Consider the following 15,691-nt stretch of genomic DNA (forward strand, 5'->3'; position numbering starts at 1 on the left):
TGAGGGTAGAAATAAGAAAAATGAAGACTCAGCATATGTTGACATGCAGTGCTGGCAGTGGTCTTGCTGATAGGTTCATCAAAAAATTTATTCAGTATAAAGAGGGCAGCATGGAGAAATAACTTACATCATTTAAATATCTAAAATGTGGCTAATTCCAATGTGCAGTTATGTTTTTTGTGATGGGTCAAAAATACATTTGAATAAAATAGCAATAGCACTTAGACTTATATAGTGGTTTACATAGCACCCTCCATGTGGTTTACAAATGTTAGCATATTGCTCCCCAGCAATCTGCGTCCTCATTTTACTGACCTTGAAAGAATGGAAGGCTGAGTCAACCTCAATCATGTCAGGATTGAGCTCCAGACTGTGGGCAGAGGGGTTGAATAATAATAAAAAAAAACTACTTTCTTGGAATTTAAATGTACTATTCTTTAGTCTGTTTTCTGGAACAATAACCCTTCAAATACGTGGCGACTTAGCTATCATGTCTTTATACACTTTCTTTCTCCAGGATAAACATATAGCTAATGTCCTAGCTATTCCTCCTAAATTTTTCCTTCCAACCCCTTAGTTGCTTTATTCTAGACATACTGTAGTTTATCAGTGTCCTTCCTAAAATACAGTGCCTAGATGTGGATGTAATATTCTAGTTGTTCTGACAAATGCAGAATAGAAAGAAACAATCACTATATCTATCTGACATAGATACCTACTTTATGCTGGGTAAAAAGCGTAGCCATAGAAGAAGCTTAAGCTATTATTTATTGCTGATAAACTAGAATTGATATATATATATATATATATCAGGGGAAATGTGATAAGAATGTGCTTTCTATTCTTGCAATCTGTTGCTGAAAAAAGGGGAAAGGGGATATTGCAGAAAGAACAACTTCTGGGGACTCCAGATCACTCTAATCTTTGCTTTTCTACTACAGAGAAATGGGTTAAGAGAAAAAAAAATTCTAGGGCTTGGGTTCAAGTGATCAAAAAGCTTACCATTCAGGATTCCATTCTTCAAATGCTGCAGGCCAGGGAAGGTTTGAAGATCAGAAACTAAATCTGAACTGATCTAAAACAATTTTTATGTTTCAGGGAGAAAAAATATTTTATCTCATCAAACCAACCTCTGCAAATATCTCCCTTTATGAGCGTTGGCAGTCAGCAGCAAATCACAGTGAGATGTTTTTTGCTGATCAAGTGGATAAATGTTACAAATGCACAGTTAAACAAGGACAAACACTCTTCATTCCATCAGGTAAGGAAGTGGTTGCAATTAAAAATTAAGAGTGAGAGTCTTGCTTTGAACATGTTTGTTGGTTTGAATTCTGGAAGTATAAATCGGAAATGATGAGGGGTAATATAGAGTTATAGGATTTACAGTTAATTTCCCTAGAATATGAATCCATTGATTCTGCAGCATACAATACTCAGTTATAATACTCAGTTATCTATCTGTGGAAGGACTACATTCCAAGCAACAAATAAGTAGCACTGTCATGTTGTCTTTTAGTAAACCAGATTTGGACTTTTCAAAGGGTGAATCTCAATTAGAAATAGGTGTCCTCTGGCCTTCCAGACATTATTGAACTACATTTCCCAGAATCCCTCACAATTGGCCATATTTGTTCAGCTGATAAGTATTTTAGTTCAGCAATATTGGAAGGGGTGCAGGTTCTTGGACTGGAAGTTACAAGAGTCAGAACTTCATGTGTACAACACTAATATATGAGTAGTAGAATGGATAATCCCATATTTAACTCTTGTTGAGTCAGCTTGTAAATGCCTCACTGACTGTTTTTCATCATTAAGGTCTCAACTGGAAAGCCAGCGATAAATCTAGCAAAGAATAAGATGCTCACAAAGAGTGTCTATAGGAGAGAATAAATTACGTGGCATATTCCGTTTCTCCCAGCAGCTGTCTCTTATCAGTTTCTCCAATATTAGTCCAGTTTCCAGAGCACAAAGCTGTTCTCACAGAAGATAGCACAAACATAGGTTGAAAGAGGTGAAACTTATCCCATGTTTAGTATCTATTTTTTTGACTCTGTACACTTTAAGTATACTCAAATTGGGCTATTTTTAATCAATCATAATTTATTTTAAATTAGTATTTGAATTCTAGGGTGCCTACTAGAAGTGCTGCCCACACACATAACCCAGTTTTGTAATCTTTGTGCAGTTAAGCACTAAGGATCAGATGCATTGCAGTTTCTCCATATGAAGTTGCCTTTCTTGCTCTTGGAATTGGGAACAGGTTGGGAATTCATGGCTACCTTGGCAACCATGGATTTGATCCATGTTATTGAGGTCACAATTAATAGTGGGAGAACCCCACGTTAGTTTTTGGTTTTTGTCTTAGGCAGTGCAATATGATCAGTCCCTTGTCATTCCCTTAAATTTCTCTGCAACTGCTCCCTGCCACAGGGAGGAAGGACTATTTGAACTATTTCTGCCCCAGTTATTTTAAGAGAGGTCCTCTTGCAAGATTTGACTGATTGTTGCTTCGAATGAGAAGCAACAGCACTTTGGATCAGATTGCACCAATCTGGACAGTATGCAAATCCTGGAGGCTTACCTGATTTTTTAGAGAAACTCCAGGAGATGATACATCAAATGAGATTTAGGATTTTAGACTGAGTTAGATTGAGATGGCATTAATTTCATTTGTTGATGACTTTTGAAAGGCTCAGGATGGGGTGATGCATCCTTCCTGGCCTTACTGGATCATGATATCCTTCTGGATTAGCTCATGAGTTAGTTGTAGGGGACATAATTCTGTGAGGGTTCTTCTCCTTTATTTGAGGCTGATTCTAGTTGGTGTTGGTGGACGAGAGAAATCCATCTTAACACCCCTGCATTGTGGGGTCCTCATGTGTTATTCTATGCTCACTTCTGTTTAACACCTGTTAAGTAACAATTATAAGCTGGTGATACTCAGTTGCATAACTCTGCCCCAGAATGCTCAAATAATTTCCTATAGGTTCTTTCTTAATATCTAAAGGCACAATCATGCTAATTTATCCTCCTTCCCACCCATCCCTTCTCTGCTGAAATAATTCCATATATCATGGAAACCTTGAAGATGAAGCCTGCTTCCAGCACTAGATCTTTCTTACCTAGGAAGCTTTGAAATTAGCCTGCTTTGGCTGTCTGAAAGGTCAAAGTATTTCTTATATAGCAAACATAAACCAATTTTCAAAATCCTTCTGAGCTGAAAGGAGTTCCCAGTGAATTGAAAATATGAACAATGTGGTGATTATATTCAATGTTTAACAAAAATCTTGTATGCTTTCTTTTTTTTTTTTTAAAGGATGGATTTATGCAACTTTAACACCTGTTGATTGCCTGGCCTTTTCAGGACATTTTCTACATAGTTTAACTGTTGAGATGCAGATGAGGTAAGACAGTTGTGGATAATTAACTATATTCCTTTTTTTAAAAAAAGAAAAGATGAGAATTGGTTACAGCTTTAGGTGCATGCCTAAACAAGTATGTTGTATATTGTATATTGAAGTAGTTTCCCAACTTGTTCTTCCAAGCTGCTACCATATCACACTTAACAATTTTCTTAAGCAAAGTTGAAAGGTGTGTACCATTTTCCAGTATTTTTATTTCATGTGTTACAGCAAGTTTATTAGAACAATTTTATTTTTAAAAAAAGAAACATTATTTGCAACATTGTTCAATTAATGTAACTGCCCTCATATAACATTATGAAACTGTTCACTTCCGCTGTTCTCTGTTTGAATATTTTCCTGTATTTGTTCAAAATTAATATTCAAGTCTTCTGAATAAGTATGAGTAAATTTTATGTTGGGTTTCAGGAGAATAAATGTTACTAAATGAGTATGATATATTAAATAACATTTAATTTTGAGGAATTATGTATAGGATTATAGTGCCTCCTGTGTTATAAGTCCAACACTGTATGTGTTGTACAATTTTGCTGTACATTTGTTTGGAGCCTATTATTCCTTTGGTGATGATTACCAAGTTATATAAATGCTAGCTGTTCACTTAAAATCAGCAAAGATCATGTAAGACACTCTTTGTTTTGAATTTGTGTATTTCTGTAGTAACTGACAATTCCAGATAAGTGCCTGGAAATTAAAACCATACCAGATGTATTCTGGGTAATGATGGTAGAAATATTTTTTTGGGGCGTGAGGAGGAAGACTTTTGTGATCTTTGCAACTGAAACATTTTTTACTGTGTTTCCTAGAGCATATGAAGTTGAAAGACGATTAAAAATTGTCAGCTTAACCCAGTTTCCCAATTTTGAAACAGCATGTTGGTACACAGGAAGACATCTGATGGAATCATTTAAAGGTAAATAAAAATGACTTTCCTGCTCGTGTTCTATAACATGGTGTTACTTTCCATCAATATTTAAACTGGTAACCATACCTGGCCATTTGTTGTAATAATCTGCATGCTTTTGGGGAGAGGGGAAACAAACTTCACCAATGAAGTACTAGGATTCAATCCTAATTAGGTATTTATTTATGTGTTCATATCTCAATTTCCTCTAAGATCTAAGTGACATATATAGAGGTGTTCCAAATTTTTATTTCCTTTTAGCAACAATATGAAGTAGGTTGAGATTGATCCACATACCCCTGTTGATCTTTGTGGTTGAATAGAAATTTCAACCTATATCCCCTTGCTTGAAATCCAATCTTTGAATTGCAGTTTTACAATACACTAGCTCTAAACTGACCTTAATGTTAATAAGTACCCTTGATCCTGAAGGTGATTTGAGTATAATACGAGCCTGTTTGAAGAAAGGACTGGAATGGTAGCAATCTAGAAGCAAAGATTAACAGGTGAATCCTCTGTATATTTGCCTAACTTCCTTTTAATATTATCACTGTATTTCGTGGTAACAAATTCCATAATTTCACCACCATTGTATCATGAGTGGAAAATTAGTGTTGTGGGGAGGAGGGAGCTCACAGCTTGTGTTTGTTTCATTGGAATGATGATTAGATAATGACAATACCATTTTTTCCACACATTTTTTTCTTTTAGGGCTTTCTTAAGGGCTATAACGACACCCATCTTGGAGGCAAACTTCTCCCATTTCTGCCCATCAATCCTCTTTCCCAAACGCTTAAAAATTGTGTCTCCAATATTTGGAGACACACTGGGCGAATTTCACCAAGCTTGTTTGAAGGAACCTAAGAGATGCTAGTAATTAGCCTTGTGGAGGTTCCCAAATCACATTCACACTTTTATTTTGGAAGAAATTATTGTGTTACCCAAAGTAACATTTTGTTGTCCTATTTTGCCAGTGAACCCAGTAGCTACAAATGGAGTACTGGACTAGCTTGGAGGATACTTGGTGGCCACTCCTGTACTAAACAAATAGTTACTTGGTCTCAATCCCAAGTTTTGGTTTATATTCTTCTGAAGATAACTTTTTAACATCCACTTTTCAAAGCTTCCTAACTTCCCCTAAATTCATCCTATTTGTTCTTTGTTCTTGTATTCTTGGAATTATTGTTTACTTTGGTGACATGCTTTTCATCTTCTTATGATTTTTTTAAAAGCACAATATTGAAAGTCTTCATCATTTCTTAACTGTTGTATCAATATAAATGGCCAGTTTGGATATTGGTTGCATTTGCCCAAAATGCGAACCATTGCCTTTGTAGTCAAAGAGTATAGGAAAAGCTGAATTTGGGTTGGTATGGCAATTATTGTCTAACTAGTCTGTTGATTCACTTTTGAGATGCTTGCATATAAACATATAATAATGAATCAACGGATGAAGACTCACAGGTTGGAAATGAATGTTTTGCTTAAATGCTTTACTTTTAAAAATATGAAAGTAAGCATTGAGCATGAGAAGCCAACTTGAGTAATGATTTTCTCAAAATCCACAACTTCCTAGTAGGGAAACACAGTGAGTTGGGAAGGGGAAACTGAAGTGGAATCTCATATTGATAAAGTAGATAGAAGATGTTTGCATGAATCAGATGTTGCTCATGCAAATTTCATTTGCCCAATTTTTAGCCAAGGACTTAGAGAGGGGCAACAAGGAATAGAGGACATGGGAATGGACTCTCCACTAAGGTGGTGTTGGCTTCAGTTCTGTGTCTTTGAAATACCAGCATCTCCATTTGGGTCAGCACAGAATTTAGCAGTTAGAATATTATCACTGAATCTCGCACTTGCAGTCAAATCAGAAATTAGCTAAGCAAAATACAAATGGGAAGTTCAGGAAATTCAAGCTCAGATTCAAAAATAATCTTCAAGCTTTGGAACTACTGATTTATGATCATAGAAGTTCAATTCACAAGCTTATTGACAGCCAACTTAATCTATAACATGTATGATTTTAAAAAGCTACATCAATAGACAATCGGTCACATTCATTGAATGGAATTCTATTTTTTTCCTCTTTGTTAAGGATTGCACAAAGCTGGAAAGCAGCCTCCTTCCCATTTAGTCCAGGGAGCAAAAATCCTAAATGGTGCTTTCAGGTCTTGGACTAAAAAGCAGGTAGGGATCTTTCTGCTGTATACGTTTGCATGGGAATTCAGAAAAAGAGGAAGCGAACAACCTTCTAGGTAAAACAGAATTTTCTTTCTGTAAGAGCAGAACAGTTTTACATCCAGATTTGTGCTGTCACTGACATGTACTTGTGTCATAGTGCTGGAACGAATGGTTAGGAAATTCTAAGAGGGGGACCTGGCAGAAAAAAACTCAGGAAAATGGGAGAGCACATAAAAGATTTGGGTTGGGAAGGAAACAGATTAAAAAAAGAGACTCTTTCTATAAGTGGGTCTGGACCCTTTCCATATGTAGGATCTTGCTGTGAATGAATAAATGTCTGTTCATAATTCTAAACTACTAATTTTTATCTCATTTGAATGCTCCATAAAGTTAATACTGCATCATTTTAAATAGCATAACCTTATAAGATTTCTTGACAATTTTTTAATCTTTTGTATTCAACTCAAGGCTTTAGTGGACCATGAAGATGAACTCCCAGAACATTTTAAGCCAGCACAACTGATTAAGGACCTTGCCAAAGAAATAAGATTAAGTGAAGTAAGAATCCTTTATTGAATAAAATACCTTGTGCATTTTCTCATAAAATACCAGAAAAAGTTATTCTCATGTCTGTATGATCAGTCAAACTCCTTCTCCTTTAATTACAAGAGCTATGGCTTGTAGTTTAATGTGGGGAAAAAAGAGTATTCATTTTGGGCCACATATCAGTGATTTGTGTATTTCATTACAGTTTGCTTTATCTAACACACCTATACAGGTAGTTCTTGATTTATGACCGATCACTTAGAGACAGTTCATAGTTATGGTGGACCCTCCAAAAGCTGCTTACAACCGGCCTCAAAGTTATGGCTGCTGTAGCATCCCACAGTCGTTCATCCTTTTGGGCAGGCTGCATAACAGTCATGAGTGAAGGACTAACTATATATAACTTCTGTTAGATACCTCTCTTATCTGCACATAAAAGCAACACAAAAAATTATTTTCCACACTGAGTTTGAATTTAGTTTAACAACTTGACAGGGCAACAAAGAGTAGATGATGAAATAGGAGAGGTTTGCCAAGAGATATGGAAACTCCAGGTTGAAGAGATGCTTTGTCATCTTTGATAGTGCAGCCCTCTATGAAGCTTTCAGATGCAGTTTTTGCTGTGAAGGATAGTAGCCACAATCTCAATTAAATCGTCTCATTTATATTGGTCTTTTACCGATCATTGAAAGCAAAATAAAATTCTCTTTTTTTAAAATATATTTATTTAATATATGTTTCTATGTTTTAGCATAGAAAATAAAATACGAAACAATAAAACAAACAAATCTCTTTCAAATTAATTTGAATTGCACTTCTTTAAAACAGATTAGTGTTTTAAATAAGAGACTGTCTTCATTTCTCTTTTATTTCTATTCTAATAAAAAAGAAAAATGGAAGAAGCTAGGATTTTTATAAAACAAATGAATAATAGAAAAGTCAACTTAACAACTGTCTATATTTAAAATGATAATATTTTGCTGTTATCAAATATTGGTGCTAATGTTTTCTTAATAAAAACAACATTTTTATAGTGTAAGGCTGTCTAGACACTTCTGCACCATGCTTAAGTGAGACTTTTCTCATCTATTTATTGAGTGACTCTTTTTCTATAGAGTCCATAGAAACTATACAACACATACGAAGAAATAAAGGCAACCTACACATTAATGCTCAGAACCAAAGTATGTAACATTTCATGTTGGTATATAAGGGACATTTTTCTGAAAAACATGTCAAAATGGCATTGCTTTATTGCAATATTACATGTAAGAAAATAAAAACACTTTGCAAATTACAAAATGAAACAGTAAGTGGTATAAACTGTGTTCCATGAATCACACCATTTGGGTTCAATATTCTCAGCCCCATCATGAAATTTAGGAATAAACTATAGGAGAGTAACCGTAGAATGGCTTATATCCTCAGTTTTCTACAGTTGTCATAAGTGGAACAAGATAAGATAAAATCATGAAGCAACTCTAGTCTGCTCTCTGAGTACTGTCAATCTTCAGTAGAACCCTCTTTAGAAATCTCTGGGGAAATTCTGAAAATAATGTTGAAGATCAGCTACTTTGTAGCGACAAAAATATGAAAGTTATATCTGACAATATGCTTACGTTCTCTTTTCCTGAAGAATGCTTTGAAAGTCAACAAACCTGAAGTGGGTGTTAATGTGAACGTTGTGGAAATCACCCCTGCGGAGAAAGAAGAAATACCGTCACCTCCACCACAAACGCCTCCACCACCTCCTGCGCCACCATCGCCGCCTCCACAACCACCACCACCACCGCCATCTCCTCCTCCTCCACCACCAACCGCTGAAAAAGTCCCTAAGAAAAAGACCCCCAAAGCAATAAAAGCACTGAAACCCACCAAACTATCTAAACCTCCCAAGCCACCTAAGCCTCCCAAGCCCCCTAAACCCCCCAAGCCCCCCAAAACCCCAAAAGTAAAGGGGGAAGGGAAGAAAAAAGGCAAAAAAGTTAAAGAACCACCTCAACCTGCCATTCCAAATTTAGACCTTCTTGAGGCCCACACAAAAGAGGCCCTAACTAAGATTGAAACACCAAAGAAGGGAAAGGTGAGCAGAGTTAATGTTCAGTAATAAATTAAATTGGGGCCAGAGACCTCTTGGTAGACGGTCTCCTCTTTATCTCATGGGAATGTGTGAGCTTCAGAATTCTTCATATCCAAGCATAATTTATAAACATAATTTCCAAAATTGATATACCCAGCTCAGTCCATGCCCTTGACTTCCTGCTGCCCTGGTTATGTATAGGTTCCCTTCATGAAATTAGATATGGTAGTTTTCTGTCTGTGCTTTTTACTAGGTTGTTGATTTGTTTTATAGTATAAATCAGTGGATGATCACAGTAGAGTGGGGTCTAAGGTGGGAGGTTGTAGTACTTTTTACTAGTGTCACTGGCACTATGAAGAATTTGAGCCAATTTTCACACAACTTGTGCAACCCATAGAGATCGCCAGCATGTGGACTAATCAAAAACAGAACTTCATTACTTCATTAAGGATTTCTAGGACTAAATGAAGTAATGAAGTTTTGTTTTTGATTAGTCCACCTGTAGGAGATTGCTTTGGATTGCACAGGTTGTGAGAATTGGTTCATGATATGCCAAATAATAGATTAAATTGGCAGATTAACCCATTTTCCTTATTATCTGCACCTTTTAAAATAAAGAAAAACATTTTTTTTTGGTTTGATGAAATTTGATGTTTCAACTTTTAGTGTCATATTATTTCTGGATGCATCTTAGCTCCCATTATTTTGAAAATTCATACTAGTCCAATTGACATATGGAAATTAGTAGAAGACATGTTTTGTTGTCTTTTCATCTGAAATTATCTGCCAATCTCTTTATTGCTTTTAACTAGGCTGCCAAGAATGCTTTGAACACCCCTAATAAAGAACCCATTGATAAACAAAATGAAGTGGAAAAGTTTGAGATTCGGGAGCAGAATAAATCCAAAACAGAAGCAAAATGGAAATATAAGGTATAGCCTCTCCTATCTTGGGCTTCAATAAACATTTCAGTTAACGACCATACTTATGTTTAGTGCTCATTATAAAATGTTGTACCATAAAGAAAGGATACAGATTCGAGAAATGTTTTCTGAAAGTTCTCCTAACATTTTTTGGGGGGTGCTGTTTAGATGCTTTTGCTGCTCCAACAAACTGCTTCTTTAAGAATTTTTTTATTTAACATTTTCAAATATGTAGCTCTTTTTTTTCTATTTTGAGTATTCCGAAATGATTATCACAAAACTAACTGAGAGTGAGAGCAAGATTTCCTACATATCATTAGCACCTTTGACCTCTTCTTTTCTGAAAAAATACCAGAAAATTAATTTGTTTTTTTTTTGTTTCTCTGTCCAGTCTCTTTTTTTTGGGGGGGGGGGGTGTTACAGAAAAAAAAGAGGGTTGTTTTTTTTCCAATACTAGTAAAATACTTCATTTATTGACTGATCATTTTTTGTCTGTTTGGGGTAGGATTTCATTGGCAAAAATGATTGCAAAAAAGATTTTTTCCAGATTCAATTCAACCACAGTCAACTATTTAATTGTTGACATATATGCTGCCCATTTGTTAACAAACAATATTTAAAGACAGTTTGCAATTAATATAGCATACGAAACAGTGCGTAAAAAGATAATTGATTAAATCATTAACAATGAAATAAATTAGCCCAAGAAATTATTCGGAGTTAAGAATCATAGCGTATGTATGAGAAACAATAATTAATATCAAGTAATGCAATATTTGCAAGAATATATCCTTAGCATAGTTCTACTTATGAAAAACCTCTGTTAAGGTGAGAAAAAAGAAGCAATCTTTGCTGATATTCTTTCTCCAAATAATTTTGAAATACCAGTATAGTAGTGAAAAGGAGATTTGAATAGGATTCTGCAGTGTGGCAGGAAAAATAAGTGAAAAATGCTTCCTGACTCTTTTCTTTCAGCTATATTGTGCATTGGATTTCATTTTGTAAATTGAAATTCTTCTATCCTCACAAGAGAACTCATAATTCAACTTACTGTGCAATTAGTATAATCACTTGATAAATGTACAGTCCCATTTGCATCATACTGATGTATTTTTAATTGATCCTATAGATGCACACTCATTTCACAATTTAGGAGATAGTTTTCATCAACGCAACATTCAGAGGCACATAGCTAGCATGCGATTCAGCCCTGTCTCTTATACCCTGTCTCATCATAAATCTCACTAAAGCCTGATTCCCATTTTCACATCTATACAAAATAAGATGTGAGCTATTCTGCAGGATCCAGTTGCATATCCAGTGTGTGAAATGTCATGGCCCATTGGATTTGGTTGCTGGAAATTTAAGATAAAACATTTTTTAATCAATATCTTGTGTCCAGTGGATACATATCAAGTGGAATAGTAATTGTTTTCTACACCCCCCCCCCCAATTTCCTTCTGTTTTCCTCTTAGTTTTCTCACATAAAATTGAACTCAATGTTTTAGTTTGCAGTTAAAACTCCATGGCAGTTTTAAGGCTCCAAGGAACATTATTGTTTTAAGCAGCCAACTATGAGGATCATTTCAGTACCCCTGTTGTACCCTTTTTAGGGTTTTCCTGAGCAGCCCTACTACCAATTAAATCATCATATGTATTTTCACTTTGTAACAGATTATATGAGTCAGAACAGTTCTTAAGGGAGAAAAGCTGGGATGTACCCTGTGCTATTTACAGTATATTCCATTGATTCTATGAAGCAACAAATAGTCTTGCAGCTGAGATAATAACTGTTGCCTTCTAATTTTCAGAACAGTAAACCTGATTCATTACTGAAAATGGAAGAGGAGCACAAACTGGAAAAGACACCACTGTCAGGAAATAAAGACAATAAATTTATGTTTTCTTTCTCCAACAAGAAATTACTGGGGTAGGTGAACACTGACTAATAAAACCAGTACTTGGTTTGATTTTTGCAAGCCTTCCACATTTCATAATTTACTAGATGCATCCTATATTATTCCCAGTTAAACCATAAATATAAGTAGATATGTCCAAACATATTTGTGCTTCATGTAATAGAATGAAAGGGAAGAAAAAGGAGGATGGATATAAAGTGTTGTCTTTGCTGCTTTTAACTCATTGAAGAACACTTGCATGAAAACAAGATGACTCAGACTTAAGCATAGATGTGTACCACAGTTAGTGTTTTATTTATTTGTTAGATTTTTACCCTGCCTGTATTACTTTATAAGTAACTCAAGGTGGCAAACATACCTAATACTCTTTCCTTCTCCTATTTTTCCCCACAACAGCAACCCTATGTGATTGGGCTGAGAGATAGTTATTGGGCCAATGTCACCCAACTGGCTTTCCTGCCTAAAGTGGACTAGAACTCACAGTCACCTGGTTTCTAACCTAATGCCTTAACAACTAGATCAAATTTATTCCATTGGGTTATTTAGATCTAGAACTCCAGAAATGACTTGATCCTATCTAGGTGGCTTCAGAAGTAGTCCAAGTTGATTCAGTGATGAAGTGGTTGAGGGAGGGAGGGAGGGAGGGAGGGAAGAAGGAAGGAAGGAAGGAAGGAAGGAAGGAAGGAAGGAAGGAAGGAAGGAAGGAAGCGTTGTTTGCCCCAAGTCCCATGGCATGGGGAAAAAACAAATAAATAAAAGATATGAGTCTAATTTCTCTCAATCAGAAAGGGACGGAAGAACTGACTCCTTCAAAAAGCTTTAGGGGTCTGAGGTTTTTTGGGAGGTGTCTGCAATGTATGACACTGTTCTGATGATATTTGGTGCTATCTTTCATGATGATCATAGGCCGAATTGTTGTTTCAATAATGCAAGGTATATTTAATAGTATGATTTATTTCTATTTTATTTCTATTGTGTTATTTCTATTGTACTTTATTTCTACTGTACTTTATTGTTGATTATGAGTTGCTAAAAGTCCTAATGACCAAAGCAGCATAAAAGCATGTATAATTAAGGACTAAATAAGCAAAGGCACAATTATAGGCCTTTTTGATTTTAATTAGAAAAGAATAATGTATCCAGAAATGATGCATCTCTGTGAAGATACAGAAATGCTAAAGCTATAGTCTAATTAAAAGCTGACTCTTAAAAAAACCTGTCAATAAATATTTCATTTTTGGATAAAATTGCAAGCATAGCAGGCAAAGTGAAGAACTGATAGATGACTGGTCGATCCCTTTGACATAGTCTTGGCCTTAGAGCATCAGACTTGATGGTGCAGTCTTCAGATCCTGGTTTCCAATGTTTTTTCTCACACTGGTGAGAATGCAGAGGCCCAGGTACCCTGCCTTTACTAGAAAATTGGCATGGTCCCAAGTCAGGCATGGCTGATTCAAAGTTAGGATAAAGATTTTCCATTTGCAGCCTTAGGTTTTCTTTATGGTTCTAGTTTCTTTGGAGATGGGGAAGGAGTGGTCCTAGCAATGCCTGGTGAGAAGTAGTGTTGGATCAAGAACAGCTTCAAGAATATTTTAATTTGGAAATCTACAGATGCCATTGCATCATGCTGTAGGTGCTGACTTGCTGTTAAGATCTTCTGTCTCTCATTCTTGCCTTGATTCTACTGGAGTGGGCAGCCATAATAAATTCCTTCTCCTCTTTTTTCTGACTTCAATTTGCCTTCATTCTTTTGATTTATAATTTGGGGAAAGGATAGAAAGGAATATAGAAGACATAATGGATTGCTACTTATCTTTAACCATAAACATGTACTTTCATATTGATACAATCCCAGGTCATCACCCTCCCTCTCAATTTTTAACAGTCTTAAACATCTGCAATTGCTTTAATCAATGTTATCACCATCATTAATAACATTTCATTTCATTCAGTCTAACCTGAAAGTAATTATTTCATGCTGTGCCTTGACAACTAAGATAAATGAACTCATTTTTGCTACCTTTGTTCAGATTTTTCTTCAGAAGTAAGAAAATCTCTTTTTAGTGATACTAATGATACTGCTCAGTTGGCAAAAACTGAATTCAATAGTACTAGTAGATATTAATAATAGAACATTTGGTTGAAAGCATCTTTCATTTTTCATATTTTTTTACAGATACAAAATGCATATGGACTATTTATTTCAGAATTTTTATATATGATATTGTGAACCAGATGGTGTTGTATTTGAATTTAATAAGTACATTTTTTTCTAACATTCAAGATCAATAGAGGTTGATCAATTCCTAGCAAATGAACACCTAGTTATCAAATGAGTTTTAAAATAAATCACTTAATATTAAGAGCAGTCGGTATTAGGATAGACCAGGGGTAGGCAACCTTGGCTCTTTTATGACTCGTGGACTTCAAGTCCCAGAATTCCTGAGCCAGCATGGCTGGCTCAGGAATTCTGGGACTTGAAGTCCACGAGTCATAAAAGAGCCAAGGTTGCCTATCCCTGGGATAGACTATTATAATCTATGCTAGTCTACCTATGTTGATCATGCATTAATACTTATATTTAAGTTGATTCTCTTAGCAAAAAGGTTAATACCACCTGCCACATAAAAGAGAGAGAAATTTTATTCATAATTATTTTTTTGATTCTCTAGTAATCTATCTTTGATATTTCTATTTAAACCGGACATATAATTGATTTTATTATAGACTTATTACATTGACCAAACTATAAACAAGGAGAAAATAGGTACCACAACTTCCCTCACTATTTATTAGTCCTTTATGCCACCATTGTTACTTTATAATGTACTTAACACTCCTGCCTCCTGTTATTTTTCCAACAACATCAACCTGTGAAGTGGATTGAGTTGACAGAGAGTGACTGCCTCAAGATCATCTGTCAGCTTCCATGCCTAAGGCAGGACTAGAACTCACAGTCTCCTGGTTTCTAGGCTAGCACCTTAACTACTACAATTGGCTTGGAAAGCTCCATTGTGGGTGCCCACTTGAAGTGCCCTTAGACAATTCTCATTCATTCTAAGGGGAGTTGTGCAGAATAACTTTTCAAATGATTGTTTCCTAAGCATATCTGCTGCTGACTCACTGCCAGAGAGTTTCAGTGATTATTATCAATTTAACCTACTTTTGCTGAAATCAAATTGACTGTCATGGTTTGTGGAACATACACTTCCATACCATGTTACTGTTATTGTTATCACTATCCCAAATAAATCCACTGCAGGATAAGGCCTCTTTATCGAAGGCAATGGACCATTATTTACCACACTGATCCAGGCACAGTATGTATACCAAGGAATCCCTGAACTTATTTCAGGGATTACAGTCATGTGCATGAACAGATAAAACTTGTAGTTTAGCAAATGAATTGAAGAATGAAAATGAAATAAGCAGAATACTTATTACTTAATGTCTCATTTATAATAACAAATTTGAAATTGTATCTTTTTCTAATGAGAATAAATTTTACCCTCTTTATTTCTACTGTTTTTCCTCCTATAATTGGAGTGTGATATCTCACTTCCTCAGTAAAAGTTATGTTTCTGAACTGTACCATGTAACGTGCATGTGTGCTTGTTTGAGAGAGAGAGCCAGAGGTAAAAATATGGAAACAGAAAACTGATGGCAGAAAAAGTCCTAGTGGTCCATCGAGTCTGCCCTGTGAGGGATTTTTAAAA

At 35.5% G+C, this 15,691-nt stretch overlaps 1 protein-coding gene across 1 annotated transcript in view; it reads left to right on the plus strand.

Moving 5' to 3' along the window:
- PHF2 (PHD finger protein 2) overlaps nt 1-15,691 on the plus strand; it is a gene marked incomplete at its 5' end in the record, with an annotated part of 57,365 nt that overhangs the window by 21,366 nt on the left and 20,308 nt on the right. The window contains 8 exons of the mRNA XM_015824047.1: nt 1,099-1,261; nt 3,317-3,404; nt 4,229-4,335; nt 6,422-6,513; nt 6,976-7,065; nt 8,690-9,136; nt 9,946-10,065; nt 11,868-11,986. Coding sequence (XP_015679533.1) covers nt 1,099-1,261; nt 3,317-3,404; nt 4,229-4,335; nt 6,422-6,513; nt 6,976-7,065; nt 8,690-9,136; nt 9,946-10,065; nt 11,868-11,986 — 1,226 coding nt within the window. The remainder of the gene's footprint in view (nt 1-1,098; nt 1,262-3,316; nt 3,405-4,228; nt 4,336-6,421; nt 6,514-6,975; nt 7,066-8,689; nt 9,137-9,945; nt 10,066-11,867; nt 11,987-15,691) is intronic.

Source organism: Protobothrops mucrosquamatus, unplaced genomic scaffold (genome assembly GCF_001527695.2).
Source record: "Protobothrops mucrosquamatus isolate PMUCROS unplaced genomic scaffold, P.Mucros_1.0 scaffold2096, whole genome shotgun sequence".
Taxonomy (NCBI): Eukaryota; Metazoa; Chordata; class Lepidosauria; order Squamata; family Viperidae; genus Protobothrops; species Protobothrops mucrosquamatus.